A 22,115-nucleotide genomic window follows, 5' to 3' on the forward strand; every position below is an offset into this window, starting at 1 on the left:
GAGGGGAGGGAAGGAAGCTGGGGAGGGAGTCCACAGGACTGGAAGGCTGGAGGACATCTGGGCCTGTGAAGGATTCAGATGGGAGAGGGGCAGGGGACCTCAATAATGAATTCTGTATTTTATTCTGTATGCATTTATTCTATAAATATTTCTGTGTCTCTTTGGTGGTACTAGGGAAACACAAAAATGAACTTGACTGAGGCGAATGCTGTGTTCATAAAACTGTGCCTTTGACGCAAACGTATGTCTGAGATAGACCAGCTGGGCCTCAGCATCTTTGGGTGACACTGAATTGAACTAAGTAAGAAGTTGTGAGACCCTTGGCCGGGTGTGGTGGCTCACGCTTGTAATCCCAGCACTTGAGGCCCAGGCGGGTGGATCACCTGAGGTCAGGAGTTCCAGACCAGCCTGACCAACATAGTGAAACCCTGTTTCTACTAAATACAAAAAATTAGCCAAGTGTGGTGGCAGGCGCCTCTATTCCCAGCTAGTCAGGAGGCTGAGGCAGGAGAATTGCTTGAAGCCGGGAGGCGGAAGTTGCAGTGAACCAAGGTGGCACCACTACACTCCAGCCTGGGCAACAAGAGTGAAATTCCATCTCAAAAAAGTTGTGAGACTCCAAAGGAAATTTCAGCTCCTCTCTGGACTGCAGGTGCCTCACCTAGAAAAGGTGCAATTAGTGTTCATTCTCTACAGATAAATGCAGGTTCAGCATGCATGTGGAGCGGCGGGTGTGCCCACCGTGAGTAAACACAACGTGATGCTGTTGTGCGTGGCAGGGGGCCTGGTAGCGAAGTCCAGTGGCCTTGAGCTCATCTGGCTCTGTGACTTGCTGGTCAGAGAACTTGGCCAGCTAACTGGGCCTGTCTGTAAAGTAGGGACAGCTGCACTGATCTATGGCCGACACCACCAGCCTTCCTTGCCCCTGGCCCCTACCGACACCCAGCTGTGCAGTTAGCAGGTCAGCTCGAGACCTCAAGGGTAAGTGCCTCGTCCTGGGGGAATTCTTCTCTGGAGGGCTTCCCTTCCCCTCCTTCCTCTGCCCTGAGTTCCATGGCTTCCAAGGTGGCCACAGCCTGAAGAGACCACGGTGCCACCAGAGGAAGGTGGACACGAAGATGGAAAGAGCCCTGCGTCCTGGAGGCCTGTAGATCCGCAAGACCTGCTCCAGAACCACAGAGCTACAGGGCTTGTCACTGCCTGAGGATAATGACCTTGTGCCTCTAAGCTGTGGACTTGGGTGTCTGCTTGTGCACTGCCTACCTTCCTGGGTGCCGCACTGCCCTCCAGAGAGTAAGCAGCTCAGGCCGGGGGCCGCCGGCTCTGGCACAAATATGCAACCCTGGTTGTGGTATGAAAGCTGCCACCCATAGGATGGCTGGTTGCACACGAGGCTTTATTTGTGGACACTTTTAACTTCAGATGAGTTTCATGTGTCATGAGATGTGATTCTTTTGCTTTTTCCCCATTTAAAAAGGGGAGAACTATTTTGAGCTTGTGGGGCCACACAAAATCAGGTGTGCGCACACCCCTTCCCGGGGGCCTGCCGGGAGGCTTGAACCAGATAACGCCTGAAGGCTCTTGGAGGACCAGAAGGGCTGAACCAGTGGCTGGTGTGGCTGAGGAAGCAGGAAGCATTTGTCAGATGTGCAAGGAGGCTGGGCCTGGGGAGGCTGGGGCCGGTTGCTGAAGCCAGTCCCTGGGAGAGGCACTGCTCCCGGAGGCTCTGGGCTGGGGGGATGGCAAAAGTCTGCCAGGACGCGGTGGGTGGGTGGGTGGGTGGGTGGGTGTGTGGGTGGGTGGAGGCAGAGCGTCCCCAAGGAGCTGTTGCTGGGAAGAGGAGGCCAGGATGCGGAGGAGGGGAGTTACGGGGTCTGCAGGAGCATGAGCGGTGTCACGGCAGAGGAAGGGGGACAGGTGTCAGACCTGGCCCCAGATGGTGCTGGGGAGAGAGGGCATAGCCCTGACAGGAACAGAGCCATGGGGAGGAGGAAGGGAACATCTCCCCCAGAGTAATGGACCCCATCGCCGCTGGGATTGTCAGCAGAGGGTGCGTGGTGACAGACGGAACTCTGTCCGGAAGTCTGTGCGGAGGCCACGCCAGTGGAAAAGCAGGTAAGCAGATCGATCCACTACTCCAGGGAGGAGAGAACCAGGTGGGTCAAACCAATCCACTGCCCAAGGACATGAAACACGGATTCTCTGTAAAAGTCACCTGCCAACAGCCTCCGTAAGGTAACACAGAAGTCAGGGAGGAGTGATCCGGCCACACTCAGGGGAAAAGGAAAGCCTCGGGGGTAGGCGGGTAGTCGGGGAGCCCAGCACTCAGAACTGCCCTTGCCCTGAGCCTGGGCCGATGCCAGAAGAACACTGTCCTCCAGCAGCCTCAGCGGACCAGGGAGGCCAGGAACAGTGAGGGTTCTGCCAAGGGTGGGGGCTCTGGTTGACCACCTCCTGATGTAGGCCAAGGGCTCTACCCTCAGAGAAAACGGAAGCCAGATGCCAGTCAGGCCCCTGCTTCCTATCATGGAGGTGGTCCTGGGAACTTCCTGCCTGGAATGCAGGTTAAGGTGATCCTGAGCCCACATGTGCCCAGCAAAGGCAAATAAGATATTGCCAAGGCCTCCAGTTATGCCTACACTTCATTTTTCATGTTTAATGTCAGCATACGTCAACAAAAATAAAAAATACAAGGAAATAAGATACCATGAATGAGAACCAGAAGACCCAGCCCACAAAGAAATAGAAATAAAGCTCTGAGAACTAACAGACAAAAACAACAGTGCCTACTCCTTTTAAATAAAGAAAAACTCAGGCAGCCAGATAACATCTCCTCAAAATGAGAGTAAAAATAAACCCCTAAACATTAGTAATCATATGGCTGTAGATGGTCTAAATGCACCAACAGATAAAGACTATCAGGCTGATGAAGAAAACTAAATATGACTGCATGTGGCTAACCAGAGGTACTGGCAAACATAAGGATTCAGAAGGCTGAAAGTAAAGTATGAATAAGCTTCACCATCAAATGAGTACAGAAAGAAAAGTCATGTGTATACATACATCAGATAAAACAGACTAGATACGGGGTTCAAAATATACAAAACAAATGGTGACAGGATTATAGGGAAACACAGACAAATCCAGAATAATAGCCAGGAATGTTCACACACTTCTCTCGAGCCATTTGAAATCCAATAAACTAAAAGGTATACCTATGGAGATCTGAAGAACACAATGATATAATGACATGTAGAGAAGAGCCTGCAAACTCTACAGTCTTTCCAAGAACACATGCAACATTGATAAAACTGACCATACACAGGGCAATAAAGTAACTTATCAAAAAATCAAAGGACTGAAATCACCAGAGTATATTTCCTGACCACAATGCAATTTGGACAGAAATTAATAACAAATAGATAGCCAGAAAGAACATCTTCGTATTTGGAAATTAAGAAACATAATTCCAAGGAATCCCTAGGGCAAATAAGAATCAAAATGGGAATTAGAAAATATTTTTTAACTGAACAATTATCAAACAGTGGGATACAGCCAAAGCAGTACTTAGAGAAAAATTTATAGCCTTCGATAAATATATTAGAAAAGAAAAAAGGTTGAAAAGCAAGTGAAGTAGGCACCCATCTCAGTAATTTAGGAAAGAAAGTAATGACAAAGATAAATGCAGAAATTAATGAAATAAAAAAATACATTGGAGACAATTAAATGCTTTTTGGAGGACCCTGAACAAGTTAAAACCTGACTGTTTGAAAAACTAGTGACTAATATCTAGTGAGGCTGATTGAGACAAAAAAAGAAAGAAGAAAATAACCAACATAAGGAATTAAAAGTGGGGAACTTACTATGTATAGACAATAAAGGATCATCAAGATATCAAAAATAACTTTATGCTAATACACTTAATAACTTAGATAAAATTGATTCCTAGAACATTTCTAGGAAATAAATCCTAGAAAAATGTAATTTGATGAAACCAACACATAAGAAATAGGAAGCCCTAGTAGTTCTATAATTAAATAAATTGAATTAGTCATTAAAAACCTTCCCTCGAAGAAACAGCCAGATCCACAGGATTTCACTAGTGAATTCCACAAAGTCTTCAAATAAAAAAATAAGTCTAATGTAACCAAAATGTCTCAAAAAACAGGAAAAGAGGAAACATTCCCTAATTCACAGCATATTTTGATACCAAAATATAACAAGGATAAAACAAAAAAAAGGACATTCCATGCCAATTTTACTCAAGAATATAAGGCCAAAAAATCCTAAACAAAATGTTAGCAAATTGAATTCAGCTATATTTAAAGGGAATAATATGTCATTGAATTTATTCCAGGAATGCAAGGTCGGTGTAACATTTTAAAGTAATCAGGGTAGATCCAGGTATTCTAATGCTGGGTATACATATCCAAAAGATTTGAAGGGTGGATCTCAGAGATATTTACACACCCATGTTCATAGTAGCATGATTCGCAACAGTCAAAGGGCAGAAAAACCCAAATGTCCATTAACAGATGAAGAAAGAAAGAAAATGTGGTATATACTATACAATGGAATATTATTTAGCCATAAAAAAGGAAATTCTGGCATGTTACAACAGGGATGAACCTTGAGGACATTATGCTAAGTGAACTAAGCCAGAGACAAATGGATAAATACAGTAAAATTCCACTTATATGAGGTATCCTAAGTCATCAAGTTCATAAAAAACAAAAAGTAGAATGTTGGTTGCCAGGGGCTGGGAGAAAAGGGAGATGGAGAATTGCTGTTTGATGGCCATAGAGTCTCAGTTTTGCAAAATGACAAAGTTGTGGAGATTCTGCTGCACAACAATGTGAACAGACTTAATGCTGCTCAAGTCTATGCTTGAAAATGGTTAATATGGTACATTTTATGTTATGTATTTTTTAATCACAATTTAACAATATTAAAAAATAATTAGTGTAATTCACACCATTCAAAGAATAACTAGGCTGGGCACAGTGGCTCATGCCTGTAATCCCAGCACTTTTGGGAGGCCGAGGTGGGCGGATCATTTGAGATCAGGAGTTTGAGACCAGCCTGGCCAACAGGCTTGAGACCCAGAATGTGATGGTCGGTTGCACTTCCACTTATAATCCCCCCAGACTAGCCTTGCAGAGGCCTGGAGTGCACTTCTGGGGCACCAGGAGACTCCGTAAAGGTGAGCAGACTCGACACCGCTCAGGACTGGATGGGGATGAGGAGAAGTCAACTGTGTGCATTCTCCTGAGATGGGGTCTCGCCTTTAGACGAGGTCAACATCAGGTGGGCACCCGTGCAGGGCCAGAGGCTTATGGCTGCGCCCACCGTCAAAGGCTGGGTGTGGTTCTGATGTTGTTGAACATTTGAACACCATCTCTACCTACGTGGGGTTTTTGGATGTCGTGTCCTTGAGGCTGGGCCATGTGAGCCCCCAAGATTTATCTGGGTAATAGCAAAGGGGTTGATATCACACCCCTGCCACAACTCTGCTCGAAGGCTGCTCACGGCAGAGGGTCCGTCCCCAAGGGCTGTTCTGAGAAGACTGTCACCAAGACCAAGCCCGGACCAGGCACCAGGCAGTTTCTGCGCGAAGGGAGGGAGGATGGTACGCAGGACGAGAGCATAGAGCTTGGATCTTGCCACTTGACCCTGGGCTCTTGACCTTGCGCAAGTGACTTTGCAACTCTGAGCCTCAGTTTACCCATCTGCATAAGGGGAGTCATCATTCTTACAGGGTTGCCATGAGGGTCAGTGACACAGTGCTGGGCATGGCTGACACTCGTGACTGCTCACCCGGTCTCCCTCACACCCACCTTACCTCCATCTGTCCATTCTCTGCTGCGTCGTGGAGGGGGGTCCCACCCCAGGAGTCTCTCAGGACTGGGGCACCCATCAGCAGGAGTCGGTCTAGAATGGGCGTGTGCCCGCCTCGGGCTGCAAAGTGCAGGGCCGTGGCCCCCTCATTGTCCCGTGCCGTGAGTCCGATGTCGGTGAATGTGACCTGGGGAGAGGAGCAGTGGGAGCAGCCACCCTCCCAGGGAGGAGGCACACAGAGTGGGAGGGGCTCACAGCAGAATTGAAAGTGGACTCTGGCTGTGCCTCTCAGGGCACAGGGCACAACCTCAGGAAACCCCGGACAGGGCTGGCTCAGCACGTGCGTCCCCGTCACCCTGGGGCAGCAGGACCTCTGGGATCCAGGTGGGGGTGAAGTGAGCGCGATAGCTTAATTTGGAGACACCATGGTCCTAAATCTGAAAGCAAACATCATGGCAAATGAAACACCTAGGGAACAGTAAAGAAGCATTTGCTATGAAGGAAGGAGAGAAGGAAAGAAGGAAGGGAGGGAGAGGCAGGGGAGGAAAGAACTTCATTTGGCCCGAGGGTGGCGCTGCCTTGCTGGGCATTTGCACTGAGCCCCTTTGCTGGTGCAGCGGGTCCCGTGGCCTCCCTCCAGGGCCTGGATTCGAGGTGGCCCTGATCTGCCGGCCCCCACTGCTGGCTGAGGCCAGCCCCGCCTCTGGGGCCTCATCTGTCTTCTGAAGGGCTCCCTGCTCTGGTCCACAGCACCAGCCAGGTGATAGTCCCCTACACTGACTTGCTGAAACCTGTGCAGCTGGGACAGCCATGGGGCCTGGGCTGGCCAGTGGGACGCGGGGGTCTTCTAGGACAGCCTGCCTTCCTGACAGAGAGGTGATAGGCGTGCTGGCTCCCTGCCTTCGCCCTCCTCCCTCCTTCCTGCCTTCAGTGTGCCCACTTTCCCCATCGGGGAGGCCGTGAGGACAGCAGAGCTGTCAGCAGCCCCTGCCACCTTTGGTGTGAGTGCCTCTTAGCACAGCCAGGGTGCTCCTGACTGATCAGAAGTGTCTGCTGGGCAAAGCACAATGAGCTGGAAACAGAGACAGGGACAGGGCTGCTGCGGGGCTCCTTCGCATCTGGAGTGGCCTTTCTGGCCCTGAGACCCCAAGGCCTGTCCGCTTTCTCCCCAGGAAGGGCCGCTCACGCCTCAGCAGGGTCCCAGGGCTCAGCGGACCCCCTGCGGTGAGCTCTTGCCGCTCCGCCCGCTGTGTGCAGCCACCGCTCATCCCAGGGGCCAGGCATAGTTTGGGAGGCTGAGGTCTGGAGTGAATGGGTCAGAACTGCTGCAGGGGCGAGGGGAGGACGGCCAGGGCGGGACCAGGTCAAGAGAGCTTCCTCTGTGGGAGGCTGCTCCAGCAGGAGGAGCTGGAGGGGCAGGCCCCGGGGTGGGGAGGGGCGCACACGCAGGTGAGGCACCGGGAGGGGTTGCAGTCTCCACGAAGGGAGGCTGGAGGCCAATTCAGGCGGCCTTGGGGCCAAAGTGGGGAGGCTGGCACCAGCCTGAGGATCTTGGGGCCACGGGGAGCAGGCCAGCACCATCCCGAGCGCCCGGGGGCACAGTGAGCAGGCGGGACCCGTCCCAAGGGCCTCAGGGCCACAGTGAGCAGCGGGTGCCATCCTAAGGGACCAGGCCCCCGTTCCTTCACTTGCCCAATGGTTCAGTAAACATCTCTCGAGCCTGACCGCGTGCCAGGTGCGGGGAACGCAGCAGGTGGCGAAGTCCTGCACCCACGGAGCTCCTGGCGCCTGCACCCCGGCGGGTGGAAACCACCACCAAGGCCAGGAGTCAGAAGTGCCATGTGCCCGGTGCTGGTGCGCGGGGGAGGAAAGCAGGAGTGAGGATGGTCTGGGCAGGCAGCTCCCCTGGTAAACCAGCTGGTCAGGGAAGGCCCCAGGGGCGCCTGGGCAGCTGTGTACTAGGCACAGGGTGCAGCGCATGCAAAGGCCCCGGGGGCAGAGCCAGCCTGGCCTGCTGGAGAAGGAGCTGGAGCTGAGTGGGTGGGAGCCGGGAGACAGGAGGCCTCAGGCAAGCGTGGGAGGTCTGGGGCAGGCAGCTCGCACTTCACCAGCAGCCACAGTGACCTTCTGATACACCAGTCAGATCCTGCTGCTCCTGGATCTGAGCCTTCCGTGGCTCCCCAGGACCCTCAGGAAAGAGCCCCAGTCCTCCCAGCACCTCTGTCTGCCTTTCCGGCCCACCCCCAGGCCCCACGGGCCAGGCTCTCCCCACCTCTGAATGAGGTGTGCCCCCCTAAGGAAGCTGCTTTGGGCCCTGCTCCTTGTTCAGCCGCCTCCTGTCCATCCTCCGCTCTGCCCCCAAGTCCCCTCCTCAAAGAGGGCCTCCCCTACTCTTTTTTTTTTTTGAGACGGAGTCTCACTGTATTGCCCAGGCTGGAGTGCAGTGGCGTGATCTCAGCTCAGAGTAACCTCTGCCTCCCAGGTTCAAGCGATTCTCCTGCCTCAGCCTCCTGAGTAGCTGGGACTACAGGCCCCCCACCTGCTCTGCTTTTCTGTTGTAGAGGCAGGAAGTCCCCAGCCCACCCTTGAAGATGGCACCTCCCCAGCCTCAGTCACTCTGCTCTGGGGTCTCAGGTCTTCCTTCCCCAAAGAGGCCAGAAGTGGGGAAAGGTGGGGACTGGCCCGGGGATCTCAGGCGGCAGGGCCTGAACAAGCGGCCGAGTGGCCCGAACTGGGCACTGCTGGTGTGGGCGCAGACAAAGCACATGGGCCACCAGCAACTGTGAGAGCACCCGGGAGGCCTACCTGGACTTCCGGGGAAAGAGGGACTAGGAGAGCCCCAGGGGAGCCGTGGCACGACCCCACAGGGCAGAGTGCACTGCAGGCGGTCAAAACTTCCTGGGCCCAGCCTGGCCGGGGCTGCAGGGTCTCGGGAGCCATGGACCAGTTCACTGGATGCCCCAACAGCCCTGCGTGTCCCCAGTTCCCTCTGGAGCCCCCATCCAGGCTCCAGACTCTGCTTGCTGCAGGACCCACACTCCCTGGATGTCCCCTTTCCACCTCTGGCACCTACTTACCAGCCAGACGACGAGGGAGTAGTGGCCGCGGGCGGCGGCAGCATGTAGGGCGCTCATGCCGTCGAGAGCACGAAGGTGCACGTCAGCGCCACAGTCCTTCACCAGGAACTGGGCCAGGTGCAGGTGACCCTCCTGGCAGGCCAGGTAGAGTGGGGAGGCGCCACTGCGTGTCCGCCGGTTCACGCTGCTGCAGGGAAGGGCGGGTTTGGAGGCCCAGTCCCTGCCTATGGCTGAGCCCATCCCTCAGCTGCTTGGACTTCACTGCTGACCCCTGGCCCTGCTCCTGATGGCTGAGTTTCCCATGTGCTTTCCAGCTGCTGCTGTGGGGTTCCTTCCTCCAGGTTCCTCCCCCAGGTGGCTGTGCAACCCCACTCTCCTATCCTTCTGTCCTTTTCTGGGAACTCCTGGGTCCAGGTCAGAAACATGCATCTTCTTAGATCTGAGGGGTCACAGTCTTGGCTTCCAGGTTCTCAGTTGTCCCAGTGGAGGCCCGGGATTGACCCCGACTCCCTTAGGGGTTTCCCTCTGCCCTGTGCCCTGTGCCAGATGATGGTGGCTGCCTGGTAGCTGTGGCAGCCTGTGATGAGGTGAGGGTTGCACTGGCTGGGCTGGGGTCGCAGTGGCGGCGTGGAGGCAGGGCCAGTGTCACTGGGGAGGGTCAACTCTCCAGCTCATGCCTGCTTTCCCGCCAAGCCTGCTGACCACGCCACCCTGTCTCAGATCCTCCACTTCCAGGCCCTTCCCCTCTCAGGAGGGGAAGCTGGGTAATAATGAAGGGATCTCACGAGCACCCCCACACGTGCTCCCCACTTCTGATGGATGAATCTGAGCAACTCGGGGTCCCCCCCAGAGGAGAGTCTAGTCACAGGCCTCAGCTGGCAGAGGGGAGACAGAGGCTGGGAGATGATTTGTCCAGGGGCTTGCACCTGGGTTTAAACTCCCCTCCCCTCACAAAGTCCCCGCCAGTACCAGCCCCTAGCAGCCTCTCCTCTGCTCCTAGCAAGGGGGACACAGGACCTTGGTGGCTGTTCCCTGGCCTTGGACCACATAGGGATCGTCCCCTGCACCTGCTGAGCCTGAGGGTCCACTCACTCATGGAACGTGCCCCAAAGGGCTGCCAGTATGCCTTGGTGCCCTTCTCGGGGGAGGATCTGTGCTTTCACTGGACTCTGCCAGGCGTCCTTGACTGCATCCAGGGTTGGAACAGGCAGTGTCCAGTGCGGTGGCTGGGAGCAGGCCATGATGCAGCCAGTGGGTCGGGGGCCACTGGAGGGGCATGGTCTGGCCAGCAGCAGCCACCTCTCGGCTGCTGGTCAGTGCTAGGTGGGAACTGGGCTGGGGGTACAGGACCTTCCCATTTGTGTGTGTGTGTGTGTGTGTGTGTGTGTGTGTACATGAAGTCTCCTGGTTTTCTTCTTTTTGTTTTTTTTTAGACAGGGTCTTGCTCTGTCACCCAGGCTGGAGTGCAGTGGCACAATCTCAGCTCACTGGAACCTCTGCCTCCCAGATTCAAGTGATCCTCCCACCTCAGCCTTCCGAGTATCTGGGACTACAGGCACTCACCACCATGCCTGGCTAATTTTTAAATACATTTTTTGTAGAGATAGTGGCTTTGCTATATTGCCCAGGCTGGTCTTGAACTCCTGGGCTCAAGCAATCCTCCCGCCCCAGCCTCCCAAAATGCTGGGATTGCAGGCATGTGCCACTGCACTCAACCCAAGTCTCCCTGTTTTCAATGGTGGAAACTTCTTTAAAAGCCGGGTGGGTCTGAGAGAGGCTGTGGCCAGCCAAGGCTGGGGGTGGTGTGGACGCTCTGGGAAAAAGCCACAGAAGCAAACCCCAAAGGCCTTTGCCAAGCGGCCCAGGATGGGAACACCCGGGAATGAGAACCGATTCCACAAGCAAGCTGTTGGGGCTTGTCCTGGAGCCAAGAGGATGTAGGGACTGAGGCCTCTGGGGCAGCAACAGGCAAATGAGATGCTCCCTCGAAAAGAGAAGAGCCGTGGTCGGAGGTAGGTGGGTCCCTGGGGGTGGGAAGGTTCACCCTCAGCCAAGACAGCAGGAGGCAGAGGGCCTGTTCCCATGACAACGGTGACCTTGGTAAGCAGGGCGAGGACTGGAGGAGCGTCCAGGTGGGGAGGGAAGCCCTCTGCCTCACTGGCTGTCCTGACCCTGCCCTTCCTCCTGAACCATCCACCAATTCTGGCAGGGGCACAGGGCCCTGGAGATGGCGAGGCCAGTGCCTGGCTCTAGGGGTCCCAGCACAGGGATGGGGCAGTGCAGAGGCAGCTCCAGCCTCCGTGTCCCCAAGTCCACTAGACAGTCCCTACTCCTGTCAGGTGAGGGGAGGGTGCCCTCACAGGTTGCCAGCTGCCCACGTCCCCAGCTGTTTTAGGTCCTGAGACGCCCCCAGGCGGGGCCAGAGCTGCCCTGGGCATCACAGCAGCATCTTGCTGTCCTCACTGCCCCCAGCCACTCTCCAAGCTGAAGCACTGGCCTGTGTCCCCTTGGGCCCTGGCATGGCACCACCACTGCCTGGTCTGTGGGTAGAGGCCTCATTGCCCTTGACTCCTGCCAGCTCACCCCACAGTGACAGCATGCCCGCCTGCAGGATTCACCTCAAAGGCTGCCAGCCTGTCCTCTCGGCCCTCCTCGGTGCAGCCTCCCCTTGGCCAGCTTGCCCCAGGCTGCCCCTCAGGCGGGACTCTGGGCTCCTTACCTGCCATGCGCAGTTGTCAGGAGCTTCAGGCAGGTCAGGTCCCCACTGACAGCGGCGTGGTGCAGCGGCAGGGCCCCCTCCCGGGTCTCCAGCGTGGTCGAGTGGCCCTCGTGGAGCAGCCACTCCACCAGCACTGGGTGTCCAAAACGGGCGGCCAGGTGCAGCGGGGACACACCCGAGGCATCTTGGTCCTACCGAGGCCCAGGCAGGTCAGTGAGTTGGGGGTAGGCCGTGTGGCCAGAGCCAGCTGCTGGAGGAGCCCCAGGTGAGGGCTTACACTGCCTGCAACCCAGCGAAGGGGCTTCCAGCTCCTTCCTCCTTCCCTCTGTTTCTGCCTGCAACATGGAGGGAGGTGCTCCCTGCTGGGACTGAGGTGAGAGGAGGGCCAGGACTCAGGTCCAGGTCTTGCGAGGCCAACTCTGGCAACCCTGCCCCCTCCTGGACCCCTGTCCCCAGTGCGGAGAAGGCCCTTTCCCACTCACCCGGGTGCCCACAGACACCTGCCCACTCTGCTCATGGTCAGAAAGGCTTCCCAGGACACTTGCCTCTGGCTGGTTCCCTGCCCCAGTGCCCTCCCACTGGCCACAGGGCCCCGGGGCCAGCGAGTGTTCCCACCACAGGTGCCAGGGGTCCAGCAGACCTAGGCCTTCTCCAAGGGCCCTGTGGTCAGAATGCATCCCCAGGCAGGCACAGCTCCCACCTGCTGCCCTTGAGCTTGGTGGAACAGGATGCTAGGCTGGCACTCTCAGGCACTCTGGTGAGCCAGGTGCCGGGGAACCTTCCCGCTCCCTAATCTCAGCAGGTCCCACCGGCCCCCACCCCAACCCTGACCTCTGGGCGGTGTTCTAAGACCGGTCAGTCCTGCTCACCCTCAGTCCTGAAAGCTCCACAGGGCTGAGCAACAGCTCGAAGGCCCTCGCCTGCACAAAGGGACGGGGCAGGCAGGAGAGGGGAGGGGGGCCCAGTAGAAATGCTCCGGACAAGACAGTCACCATCAGCAGCCCTCACTCCCGTCTCCTAGCCGGGTTCCCAGCTCTCAAGCCTGAGTTCCCACAGTGCTTCTGTAAGGATCCCTTTCTAGACCCTTTGGGAAATGGGCCCTGTGGACCAGGCCTGATCAGAGACAAGGGGTCTTGACCTCTGGCAAGACCCCCACTGGTAACACCCAGCTTCCTGGCAGGGAAAGTGATAAGAAAATTTAGGAGGTGTTCTTGGCTCTCAAGCCTTTGTGCTCTGAGAAGTGTGGGGCAGAGACGGCGACCACTGACTGAGTCCCCAAGAGAAACAAAGCCCAGGGCCGTGGAGCCCGGGGTGGCCAGTGCTCTGAGCCTCCGTGGCTCACACCTCGCTGGCTCACACCTCCCTGGTTCCACCCCAGCCAGGTTTGTGGAGGCCAGGCTGCCCCGTCTCTGCTCACCTGCAGACCGCAGCCCCCCTCGCGGACCAGCCAGCACAGCTCGGCCAGGCTGCCTGTGGCGGCGGCGTCATGCGCTGGGGTGGCCCCATTGTGGGCCCGCTGGTTGCTGGGCAGCTGGGCCCGCTGCACCAAGAACTTGACACAGTCCAGGTGGCCAGCCCGGGTGGCGTGGTGAACCAGGCCGGCCCCCAGAGCATCGGTGATGCCTGCGCCCAGGGCGCCAGCCTCCAGCAGCCGCTCCAGTGTTGCCACATCCCCATCCTTGGCGGCCACGAGTGCCCGCTGCTCCTCCATCCTCTGGCCCGGGCTCTCAGTGGTGACTCATGCATAGGCCGGGGCTTCTTGTTTCAGACGTGGATGAAGCTGCCGGCTCTGGTTACCTGATAAGCCGCCACAGGGCAGATGGGAGGCGTTGGGGTGGGGTGGGGGGGATACACCTTGGGGACCTGCCCAAGCCACTCCCACAGCGTGAGCGTGCCAGGTGCCTGGAGCTGGGAGGATGGAGTGCAGCACACAGGGAAAGGCCCACACCGGGCTAGGTCAGGGTTGGGCATGGCCCACAGAGAAAGGAGGCTGGCCCTGAGGCTGCTCACATCTATCCAGACGGCACGAACCCGCCTCTTCAACTGCGGAGCGAGGGCTGAGGACACGCATCACTGAGCTTCTCACAGGAGCCCCGAGTAGCCTGGGAGATGGTCTCCCCGATTCTCACAGCAGGGCAGACCCCCAGCCGCCACCACAGTGCGCCTGAAGTAAAGGGTGCCCAGTAGGTCTACATGCTTGGCTGTGTTGGCACAGAGCTGAGTGCTCCGCCTCTGGATCTGGCCCTCGGCCCTGGAGGCTATAAACCTCTGGGGACGCAGTGGCTCCACAGGGCCTGCGACGGGCCCAGGACCCTGACTTGGGTGTGTCCAGCCCCTGCCTCAGACCCCTCTCCAACTACACTGACCGAGTCTCTGGGCTGCAGTCCAAAGAGCCCAAGTACATTTAACCCCTTTCCAGATTGTTCGGGACAATCCACAGTTCTTCTTTAGGGAAGTCAGGACCACCACAGCCTCTTCCTGGCAGCAATGGGAAGCTGCAGATGGGGGACCCATTCCATTTGTAGGGGCTCCCGGAGACGCAGCCTCAAGCTGGATTTCTGGGCTAATGCATCATCACACAATGGTGACCTGGGGGCTGCTGCACCCCTGGTTTCCCCCATCCACAGGCTCTGTCAGATGCCTTTGTGCCCAAGCGCAGCACCCACTAGAGAAACCACAGGAGACCCAAGCCGGGCACTGAAATCTTTTGTTCGTTTAGTTTCTGGCAAGTGTTTCCTCAAAATCATTATGTAGTTCCTTGAATCGTAAAACTACACATTAAAAGTGTTATTCCACTGAAAATGACTCCTATGCAAATATCGACATGGGATGTGTATCCAAATGCCACAGAGTATTTTGAGAAAAAAGTCCTCTGCAAATAAAATTAAGGTAAAAGCTGAGTCAGGGATGATCCAGTTCCCACCCCAGGAATGACCTGGAGCTGCACCAACTCAGTGAGGTTGGAGCTGAAACCCTGAGTTAATGATCAAAAGGGACAAGACGAGAAGGCCTGGGGACTGTGGATGGGGAAGCGCGCAGCCGAGTGCCAGTGGGCAGAGCAGGGTCAGGCTGGGGGAAGCAGGAGGGGTGGTGTGCGGTAGGCGCTGAGCAGAGCAGGCCTGGCTGAGGCTGGGGGCCACTGTGCACTGAGGCCAGAGGAGCAGGGTGGTGGGGGCAGCTTTGGAAAGGGACTAAAAAGGGCCTGAGAAGAAACCACTTAGGAAAGGTGCATGTGCGAGACCATGATCAAAGCAAAAAAATCAAGTTTCCTATGTTCATGGTAGCATTTGGCTGACAATGAGTTATAAAGACTTGGATTCTATCTTCCTGATAAAAACACCTTCAGGAAAGGGCACTTGCAGCAGGCTTGCCCAGTTCCCAGCAGGGAGGGTGGATGAAGCTGGTGTTTCCACTTCACCACTGGAGGACGGCTCTGTGTGGGAGTTCCTATGTGGGCGCTCCTATGCGGCATCGGTGTCCTGGGCCCTGTGAGCTCTGCAGGGGTCCAGGGAAGGAAACTGGGGGTGCACACTTGCAGGCATTCCAGGACAGAATGCAGAGGGGGCATGAGACAGTCATCCTGGCACAGCCCTCAGGCAGGACCTGGAGGGACAATCCTGTGCCCTGCCATGGGCTTCCTGGAAGCGGGGCGGGGAGGGCGGCCCCGGCGCTAGGCCTGGTTCTCCAGCTGCGCCACGGCCTGCTTCAGGTCCTGCACGACGAGGTCCACTTCGGCTCTGGTGGTGCTGCGGCCCACGCTGAGGCGGAGCGCGTTCCTGGCCACGTCGAAGGGGATGCCGTAGTTCAGCAGCACTGGGGACGGCCTGGGGAGGGCGAGACCGGGTGGCAGCTGCTGCCAAGGGCACATGGAAGAGACAAGGGTCCCTTGCTCTGGACTACTCCCCCAGTGGGGCTCTGCCCACCCGGGTGCGCGCCTGCCCTGCCTGGTATCCGCCTCCTGCTGAACTCCTGGACCAAGCACACCCCTAAGACCACCCATATCAAGGTGCGGCTCAAAGTCGCCACCATTCTCCCCGTAGAGTTCTCTTGCACTTGGCACTCCCAGGTGACACTGCCCCCCTCTCGCACTGAGCTCTGGGGCCAGGGGCTCTCCTGTCCTTGAGGGGTCTGAGGTCCTGGAGAACACTGATGCTGACACAGACAGTACCTCACCCATGCGGCCCACCTAAGCCACTTGGTCACTTCACGGCACCTGGCATGGGCCTTTGCAGACACTAGGGACCCAGCCAGTATCTAGCCATGGAACAGATGACTGCGTGTGGGCGTCCGGAAGCAGGGCTGCTGGAGGCTCGAGGCATGGGCTCTGCCAAGGGGCCTGCCCTCATCACACCCAGACCCCTTTCCTCCCCTGCCCCCTCCTGTCCCTCCTGCAGCAGGGCACTGTCCCCTACCCCCACAGGGCCCCGTCCTGCCCCTCCTTTTCCCTGGAGCCGGGCCCACCACTGTCTCGCTCCAGGTGCTCCGACATAATCCCTCCTTCCTGACGCTGATGACCACGTGCTGCCGGCCACGGTTCTCTCTCCCCAGAGCCCCAGGTGTTTCTCCTGCATTCACGCCGACCTCCCACCGGCGTCTCACATTGTCAGCAGACCAGACCCGGAACCGCTTCTCCCCTGCTGCCAGCAGGCCGCTGCTCGGGTGCCCCACGCCCTCTACCCCACAGTCTCCGCCAGGCAGGCCACCCGCCACCCGCTCACCTGGACCCGCTATCCCAGAATCTCTGCTGCATCTTGCAGATGGCTGATCTGACACCTGAGTCTGCTCACACCATGGCCCTCAGGGCTCCCCCTTCCATGAGATTTAAGTAAGCACTGACACTCGGGCCATCCCCTCCCCAACCCACCCCACTCCTCCCCAGCCCCAGCCACGCTGCCCCTCCAGGCCCTGCTACCCCTGCCTTCAGAACTGAGCACGAGAAGCCCTCTTCTCCCACACAAGTCCTAGTCCTTCGGATGGCAGCTTAGAAGTCACTTCTTCCAGGAAGCCCTCCCTCTGCCCCTCCTAGGACCCAGACTGGGCCATCCTTCACAAGCCAGAGCGGCCCAGTGGCCACCTGCTCACCACACCCAGTGCCCGGAAGACCCCTATGCCCTGGACTGGGTTTGTGAAGAGCACTTACTGGTCCCCATGGTCTGAGTGGCACGCGGCCCCCACACTGGCCAGCAGCACTCGGCACTGCGCAAGCACCTTGTGGCCTGTGGAGACAGAGTACGCGCCACTGAGATGGGGCTCCAGCCAGGCCGCCCTCTCTCCCTTCCCAGGGTCCTGCTGGTGCAGGCTGCTTCCCTCCCTCCATGCCACCTAGTGGAATTCCAGCACCGGCCATTCTGGCAGCTGGGGAGAGATCTCACAGCAGGAGCCGAAGAAAATGCTTCCTTTCTCCTTTGGCTGCAGAAACGCAGACACTATTCTCCCTCACAAAGCTGGCCTTGAAAATGGCACTCTAATCAACTGCCTGCGAGGACACGTGGAGTCCTGACCAGCTCCGTCCTTACAAGCTGGCAGTCCCGACAAGATCACGTCTCCACCTGTGTTCTGAATTGCAGAGACACGTGGGAGTTCTATTAAGCCAGAAGGCACTTGCCTCTTCTTTCACAAGCACGGCTGATGGAATTAACATGAGAATTTCAGCCAGGCGTAGTGGTTTACACCTGTAATCCCTGCACTCTGGGAGGCCGAGGCAGTAGGACTGCTTGAGCCAGGAGTTTGAGACCAGCCTGGGCAACACAGGGAAACCCTATCTCTACAAAATACTTTAAAAAAATTAGCCATGGCTGGGCATAGTGGCTCACACCTGTGATCCCAGCACTTTGCGGGGCCGAGGCAGGTGGATCACTTGAGGTCAGGAGTTCGAGACCAGCCTGGCCAACGTGGCAAAACCCCGTCTCTACTAAAAATACAAAAATTAGCCGGGTGTGGTGGCAGGTATCTGTAATCCCAGCTACTCTGGAGGCTGAGGCAGGAGAATTGCTTGAACCCGGGAGGCGGAGGTTGCAGTGAGCCGAGATTGTGCCACTGTACTCCAGCCTGGGCAATAAGAGTGAAACTCCGTCTCAAAAAAAAAAAATGTTAGCCAGGTGTGGTGGTGCATGCCTGTAGTCCCAGCTACTAGGGAGGCTGATCACTCGAACCCAGGAGGTCAAGGCTAGAGTGGGCTGTGATTACACCACAGCACTACAGCCTGGGTGACGATAAAGTGAGACCCTGAATCCAAAAATAAATATATAAAATGAGAATCTCTGTCTCATTTAAAGTAACACAGGTCGTCACTGAATACAAAGTCTGACCCCAGAACAAGGGGAATGTTGACAGAGAACTCTCCTTTCCATGGTGAGGAATCTGAGATGGTCAAGGAAACCCAGGCTTCATTGCCTACAAGAACGCATTTCAGCCCAGGTTCTCATGAACGCAGCCATCATGACGGTTACCCACGGGCTCTTCTTCATGGACCAAACACGACTGCTGGGTTTCTCCGCATGATCCAGGAAGAAGAAAGCAGCAACACCTTCATCTTCTAAGAAGTCAAAACCTCGTCTACAGAGGCAGCTCATCGTATCTCAGGGCTGCTATAACCTGCTCCCAAATGACACGTGGCTGGTCAACGACCTGGACTTCCACTCTCATGGAGTCAGGGCAGACCAGGTTTCAGGTGCATCTGGGACAGGGGTGACCCTAACTGCTCCTAGCCGAGGCGGATGCCGCAGGAAATCCACATTTATACTTGATCCTTACTCTGCCAGTTATTTTTATTGTTTTTTTGTTTGTTTGAGACGGAGAGAGTCTTACTCACTCTGTTGCCCAAGTTGGAGTGCAGTGGCTCAATCTTGGCTCACTGTAACCTCCAGGTTCAAGTAATTCTTCTACCTTAGCCTCCCGAGTAGCTGGGACTACAGGTGCACACCACTATGCCCGGCTAATTTTTTGTAGTTTTTGGTAGAGATGGGGTTTCTCCATGTTGGCCAGGATGGTCTCAATCTCTTGACCTTGTGATCAGCCTGCCTCGGCCTCCGAAAATGCTAGGATTACAGGCCTGAGCCACTGTGCTCAGCCTCTGCCAGTTTTTAAAACTGATCGCCTCCCCTTTCCCTTAACTGCCAACAAAATAGACAAATGTCTAAAATTTAACGTGACTTCCTTCCCTGACAGCTTTTGGGGCGGTGCTAATGCCAGACATGAGAGTTCGCCACGGTCCACATCCCAGCAGCAGCAAAATGAGCCAAGTCAGGGAGAGGAGGGGCTGGCAGCAAGAGCCGGATGGACCATAGCATAGCCACCTGAGCCTGCTCTCAGCAACCCCAGCAAGGCCCTCTGACGACCCAAGCCGTGTCATGCTCAGGGCAGGGAGAGTGGGAGTAGCTGGCTCGGACCAGAACCCATGCACCGCGGGAGCCATGCTCACACTCGGAGAGACCAGGGTGAGGGGCCGTCACCTTGAAGCCGGGGTCCCCGGACGGAGAAATTGCAGGTATTGGGAAGCCGCTGGGTCCCTGGAAACTGGCTATTCAGATGGATTCTCTTCTGACCGAATTCAGCCTGAAAAAAAAGTGAAATAGTTGGTGACCTTCAAAGACACCACCATCAGCAACTGTTTGAAATTTAGACTTTTCCAGAAACACAAGCTCAGCAGGTGCATACTTTTCAATCAGCATCTACCCAGAGTAGTTATGGGGACAGACTATGGAAAGCAAAGTTAATTAGGAGAAAAACCAAATATTCAGAAACATGTGAACCTTCCACATAAACCACGAAGCACACCACCTCATGTGAACCTTCCACATAAACCACGAAGCACACCACCTCTGCATATCTGATCACGTGTCTCTGAAAAAGCTCATGTCCCTGGCCTGGGGTCCCACTTTCGGGGTTTCCGATCCCAATGTGCTTCCCACCAGTTCTTTCTTCCCTCACTGCATCCTGACGAGTTCCAGGCTACGCTGCAATCCCCACAGGTCCTGGGGTCCAGGAGCACCAGGCCCGCCCTCTCTCCAGGCACCTGCCCCACACACCCTCCCTCTCCCGGTACCCACCCCACACTGTGCTCACTTCCAGCCTCTCCTCCAGGTAGTCGCGGATGTCCCTCATGTGGGCCTCGTAAGCCTCGCAGTTCTGGGTCACCAGCTCCGCGGCCTGGGGGCAGACACACGAGTGGAAGCACAATTCTTGCAAAACAAAGGAGGGCAAAAAAGCTTTCAACAGCACAGGCAGCATTTCCTGAAACCGCTCCTTCTCCTGACAGTCACAGACAGACCATATTTTTTGAGTGCTGCCACTTGGAGGGTGTGGAAGTACCACAGAAATTGACTTCACCAGGCACTTCCTGACAGCGCCAGGCACTGGAGATGCCCCAGCAAAGCAGCCCTGAAGGGGATCCCAGCCCTTGAGGAGCCAGCATCCAAGAGGCAGACGGACAAAAGCAGGGGCAGGGGGAACAGACTCTTCCCCACCAGTCAGCGCTGTGAAGGGACTTCACAGGCCCGAGGTGGGGTGGTGACAGATGGCTGCACAAGAGCACGGAGTGGCGTCTCAGCAAGGGCTTTGCAGGGGACAGTCATTCTGTCTCTAGAACAGAGGGGCCTGGTGTGGCGGGTGGAGTGTGCAGAGGGGGTGAAGGCCCAGGGACAGATCCACAGGCCCTGCAGGCCTGGCCACAGGGCAGACGCAGTGAGGCTCTGAGGGAGGGATGCGATGGTCTGACTGGCCTGTGTGTTGGTCACTCTGTGGCTGTGTGGACAACGGCAGCAGCAGGCCCCCAGGAGGCCATGGCAGGCATCCAGACCCTTGGTCTAGGATTAGTGGCCATGAAAATGGACATGAGGCCAGTAGTGGGTATATTCTGGAGTCCAGACTGACAGGACAGGTGCTGTATGAGAGGCAGGGGACGATGACAAGGAAGGACTGAGGGCATCTCCCGGACTTCAGAGGCGAGAACCTGGATAGTGGGAGGTACCCAGGGTGGGAAGAGGGTGGAGAGCAGTCGGGACAGGCTTTGAACTGAGAGGAATGGGTCTCTCAGGAGATGGGCCAGGGCCTAGCTGAGATGTCAAGTTCAAAGGCAGGAGCACAGGCTAGCATCACAGTGACAGGACGGAGGGATCCACGAGGGTGCAGGTACAGGGAAGGGCCGCCAGCATGCAACCAAGGCAGAAACGAATGGGTGGGGGAAAGAATGTTGGGGAGGGCGTGTGCAGGATGGAGTCCAGGCTGGGCAGCAGAGGGGGGCTGTCTAACGCACTGGTGGCATTGGGGTCTGGGCGAAGCTGAAGAACCAGCGGGGGTGTGGTGCTGGGGCTGAGACCAAGCTGTGGCACTTGTGCTGTTACAGGTGCAGATGCAGCCGCAGGAGCACGGAGAAGGTCAGGGGCTGGGGGGCTTCGAGCACTGTGAGCTGAGGCTCTATGGAGGAAGCTGTTACCATGACTCCCATCTGGCAGAGGGCAGCCAGGACTCAGGGAGTTCTAGCGACCTGACCCAAGGCACAGGGTGAGTGAAACTTCAAGCCAGGATTTGAACCCTGCTATTTCAAAGCCTGTGGACCGCACCACTACTTCATCATTCAGTTCAATATGAGCAGGTACTGGACTCCACTTAAAACACACTCTTCCGGCCGGGCGCGGTGGCTCACACCTGTAATCCCAGCACTTTGGGAGGCCAAGGCGGGTGGATCACCTGAGGTCAGGAGTTCGAGACCAGCTGGCCAACATGATGAAACCCTGTCTCTACTAAAAATACAAAAATTAGCCAGGCACGGTGGTGCATGCCTGTAGTTCCAGCTACTTGGAGGCTGAAGTGGGAGAATCTCTTGAACCTGGGAGGTGGAGGCTGCAGTGAGTCAAGATCACGCCACTGCACTCCAGCCCGGGTGACAGAGTGAGACTCCATCTCAAACAAACAAAAACACTCTTCCTTCTAGTAAATGTAGCCTTAGTTACCACTGTTACTAATTTTGAATATTCTAAGTAACAGGGAATCCATTCATATTCTTCCCAAGGCCCAGCTTCCTGGGCGCCAAGCCCTTTCTCTGTACTGGGGATACTGAGGCCAAGCCCCCTGCTCTCATGGAGCTGACAAGCCCCTTCGAAGGGGAAGCAGGAGGTGGGGCATACATCTGAACACACTACAGAGAAACATCAGATAGGGGAAATAAAGCAGTGTCAGGGATAGAGCGTGACAGCAGGGGACATGGGGGGACCAATGTAGCTGTGGTTCATGGAGGGGTGCTTGAAGGTGGTGGCCTTTAAGCAGAGTCCTGCACAGCGAAGCAGCAGCCTGCAGATGCCGAGGCGTGACCAGTACCCCTGCCTTCGCACAGCAAAACCTGAGCCTGGTTACTGTCGCAGAAGCAGGACAGGCCCCAGTGGAGGGCTGGCGGCAGGTGCTGGATTGGCCACCCCACAGACCATTCGGGGACAGAAGGTCGATGGTCTGGGGGCTGCCAACGCCTTTGGGAATGGTGAACCTGC

At 56.3% G+C, this 22,115-nt stretch overlaps 2 protein-coding genes across 6 annotated transcripts in view; both read right to left on the bottom strand.

The window, feature by feature from the left end:
• The window catches only part of ESPNL (espin like), a 28,866-nt gene extending 15,521 nt beyond the window's left edge, over positions 1-13,345 (bottom strand). Inside the window, exons 1-4 of the mRNA XM_033229688.1 lie at positions 13,052-13,345; positions 11,635-11,825; positions 8,916-9,102; positions 5,843-6,025 (exon numbers count right to left, since the gene is read on the bottom strand). Of these exons, the coding sequence (XP_033085579.1) occupies positions 5,843-6,025; positions 8,916-9,102; positions 11,635-11,825; positions 13,052-13,345 (855 nt within the window). The remainder of the gene's footprint in view (positions 1-5,842; positions 6,026-8,915; positions 9,103-11,634; positions 11,826-13,051) is intronic.
• Positions 13,346-14,325: 980 nt separating this feature from the next.
• SCLY (selenocysteine lyase) overlaps positions 14,326-22,115 on the bottom strand; it is a 39,811-nt gene continuing 32,021 nt past the window's right edge. For 2 of the 5 annotated variants that reach the window (XM_033229690.1, XM_033229689.1), the window contains 4 exons: positions 19,699-19,782; positions 19,086-19,188; positions 16,775-16,850; positions 14,326-15,458 (listed from right to left, as the gene is read on the bottom strand). In XM_033229690.1, the coding sequence (XP_033085581.1) occupies positions 15,305-15,458; positions 16,775-16,850; positions 19,086-19,188; positions 19,699-19,782 (417 nt within the window). In that variant the 3' untranslated portion in view covers positions 14,326-15,304. Of the gene's footprint in view, positions 15,459-16,774; positions 16,851-19,052; positions 19,189-19,682; positions 19,783-22,115 lie in introns of those variants that run through there. The other 3 variants (XM_033229692.1, XM_033229691.1, XM_033229693.1) reach the window with 2 other exon arrangements.

Source organism: Trachypithecus francoisi, unplaced genomic scaffold (assembly GCF_009764315.1).
Source record: "Trachypithecus francoisi isolate TF-2019V2 unplaced genomic scaffold, Tfra_2.0 Lachesis_group13, whole genome shotgun sequence".
NCBI lineage: Eukaryota > Metazoa > Chordata > Mammalia > Primates > Cercopithecidae > Trachypithecus > Trachypithecus francoisi.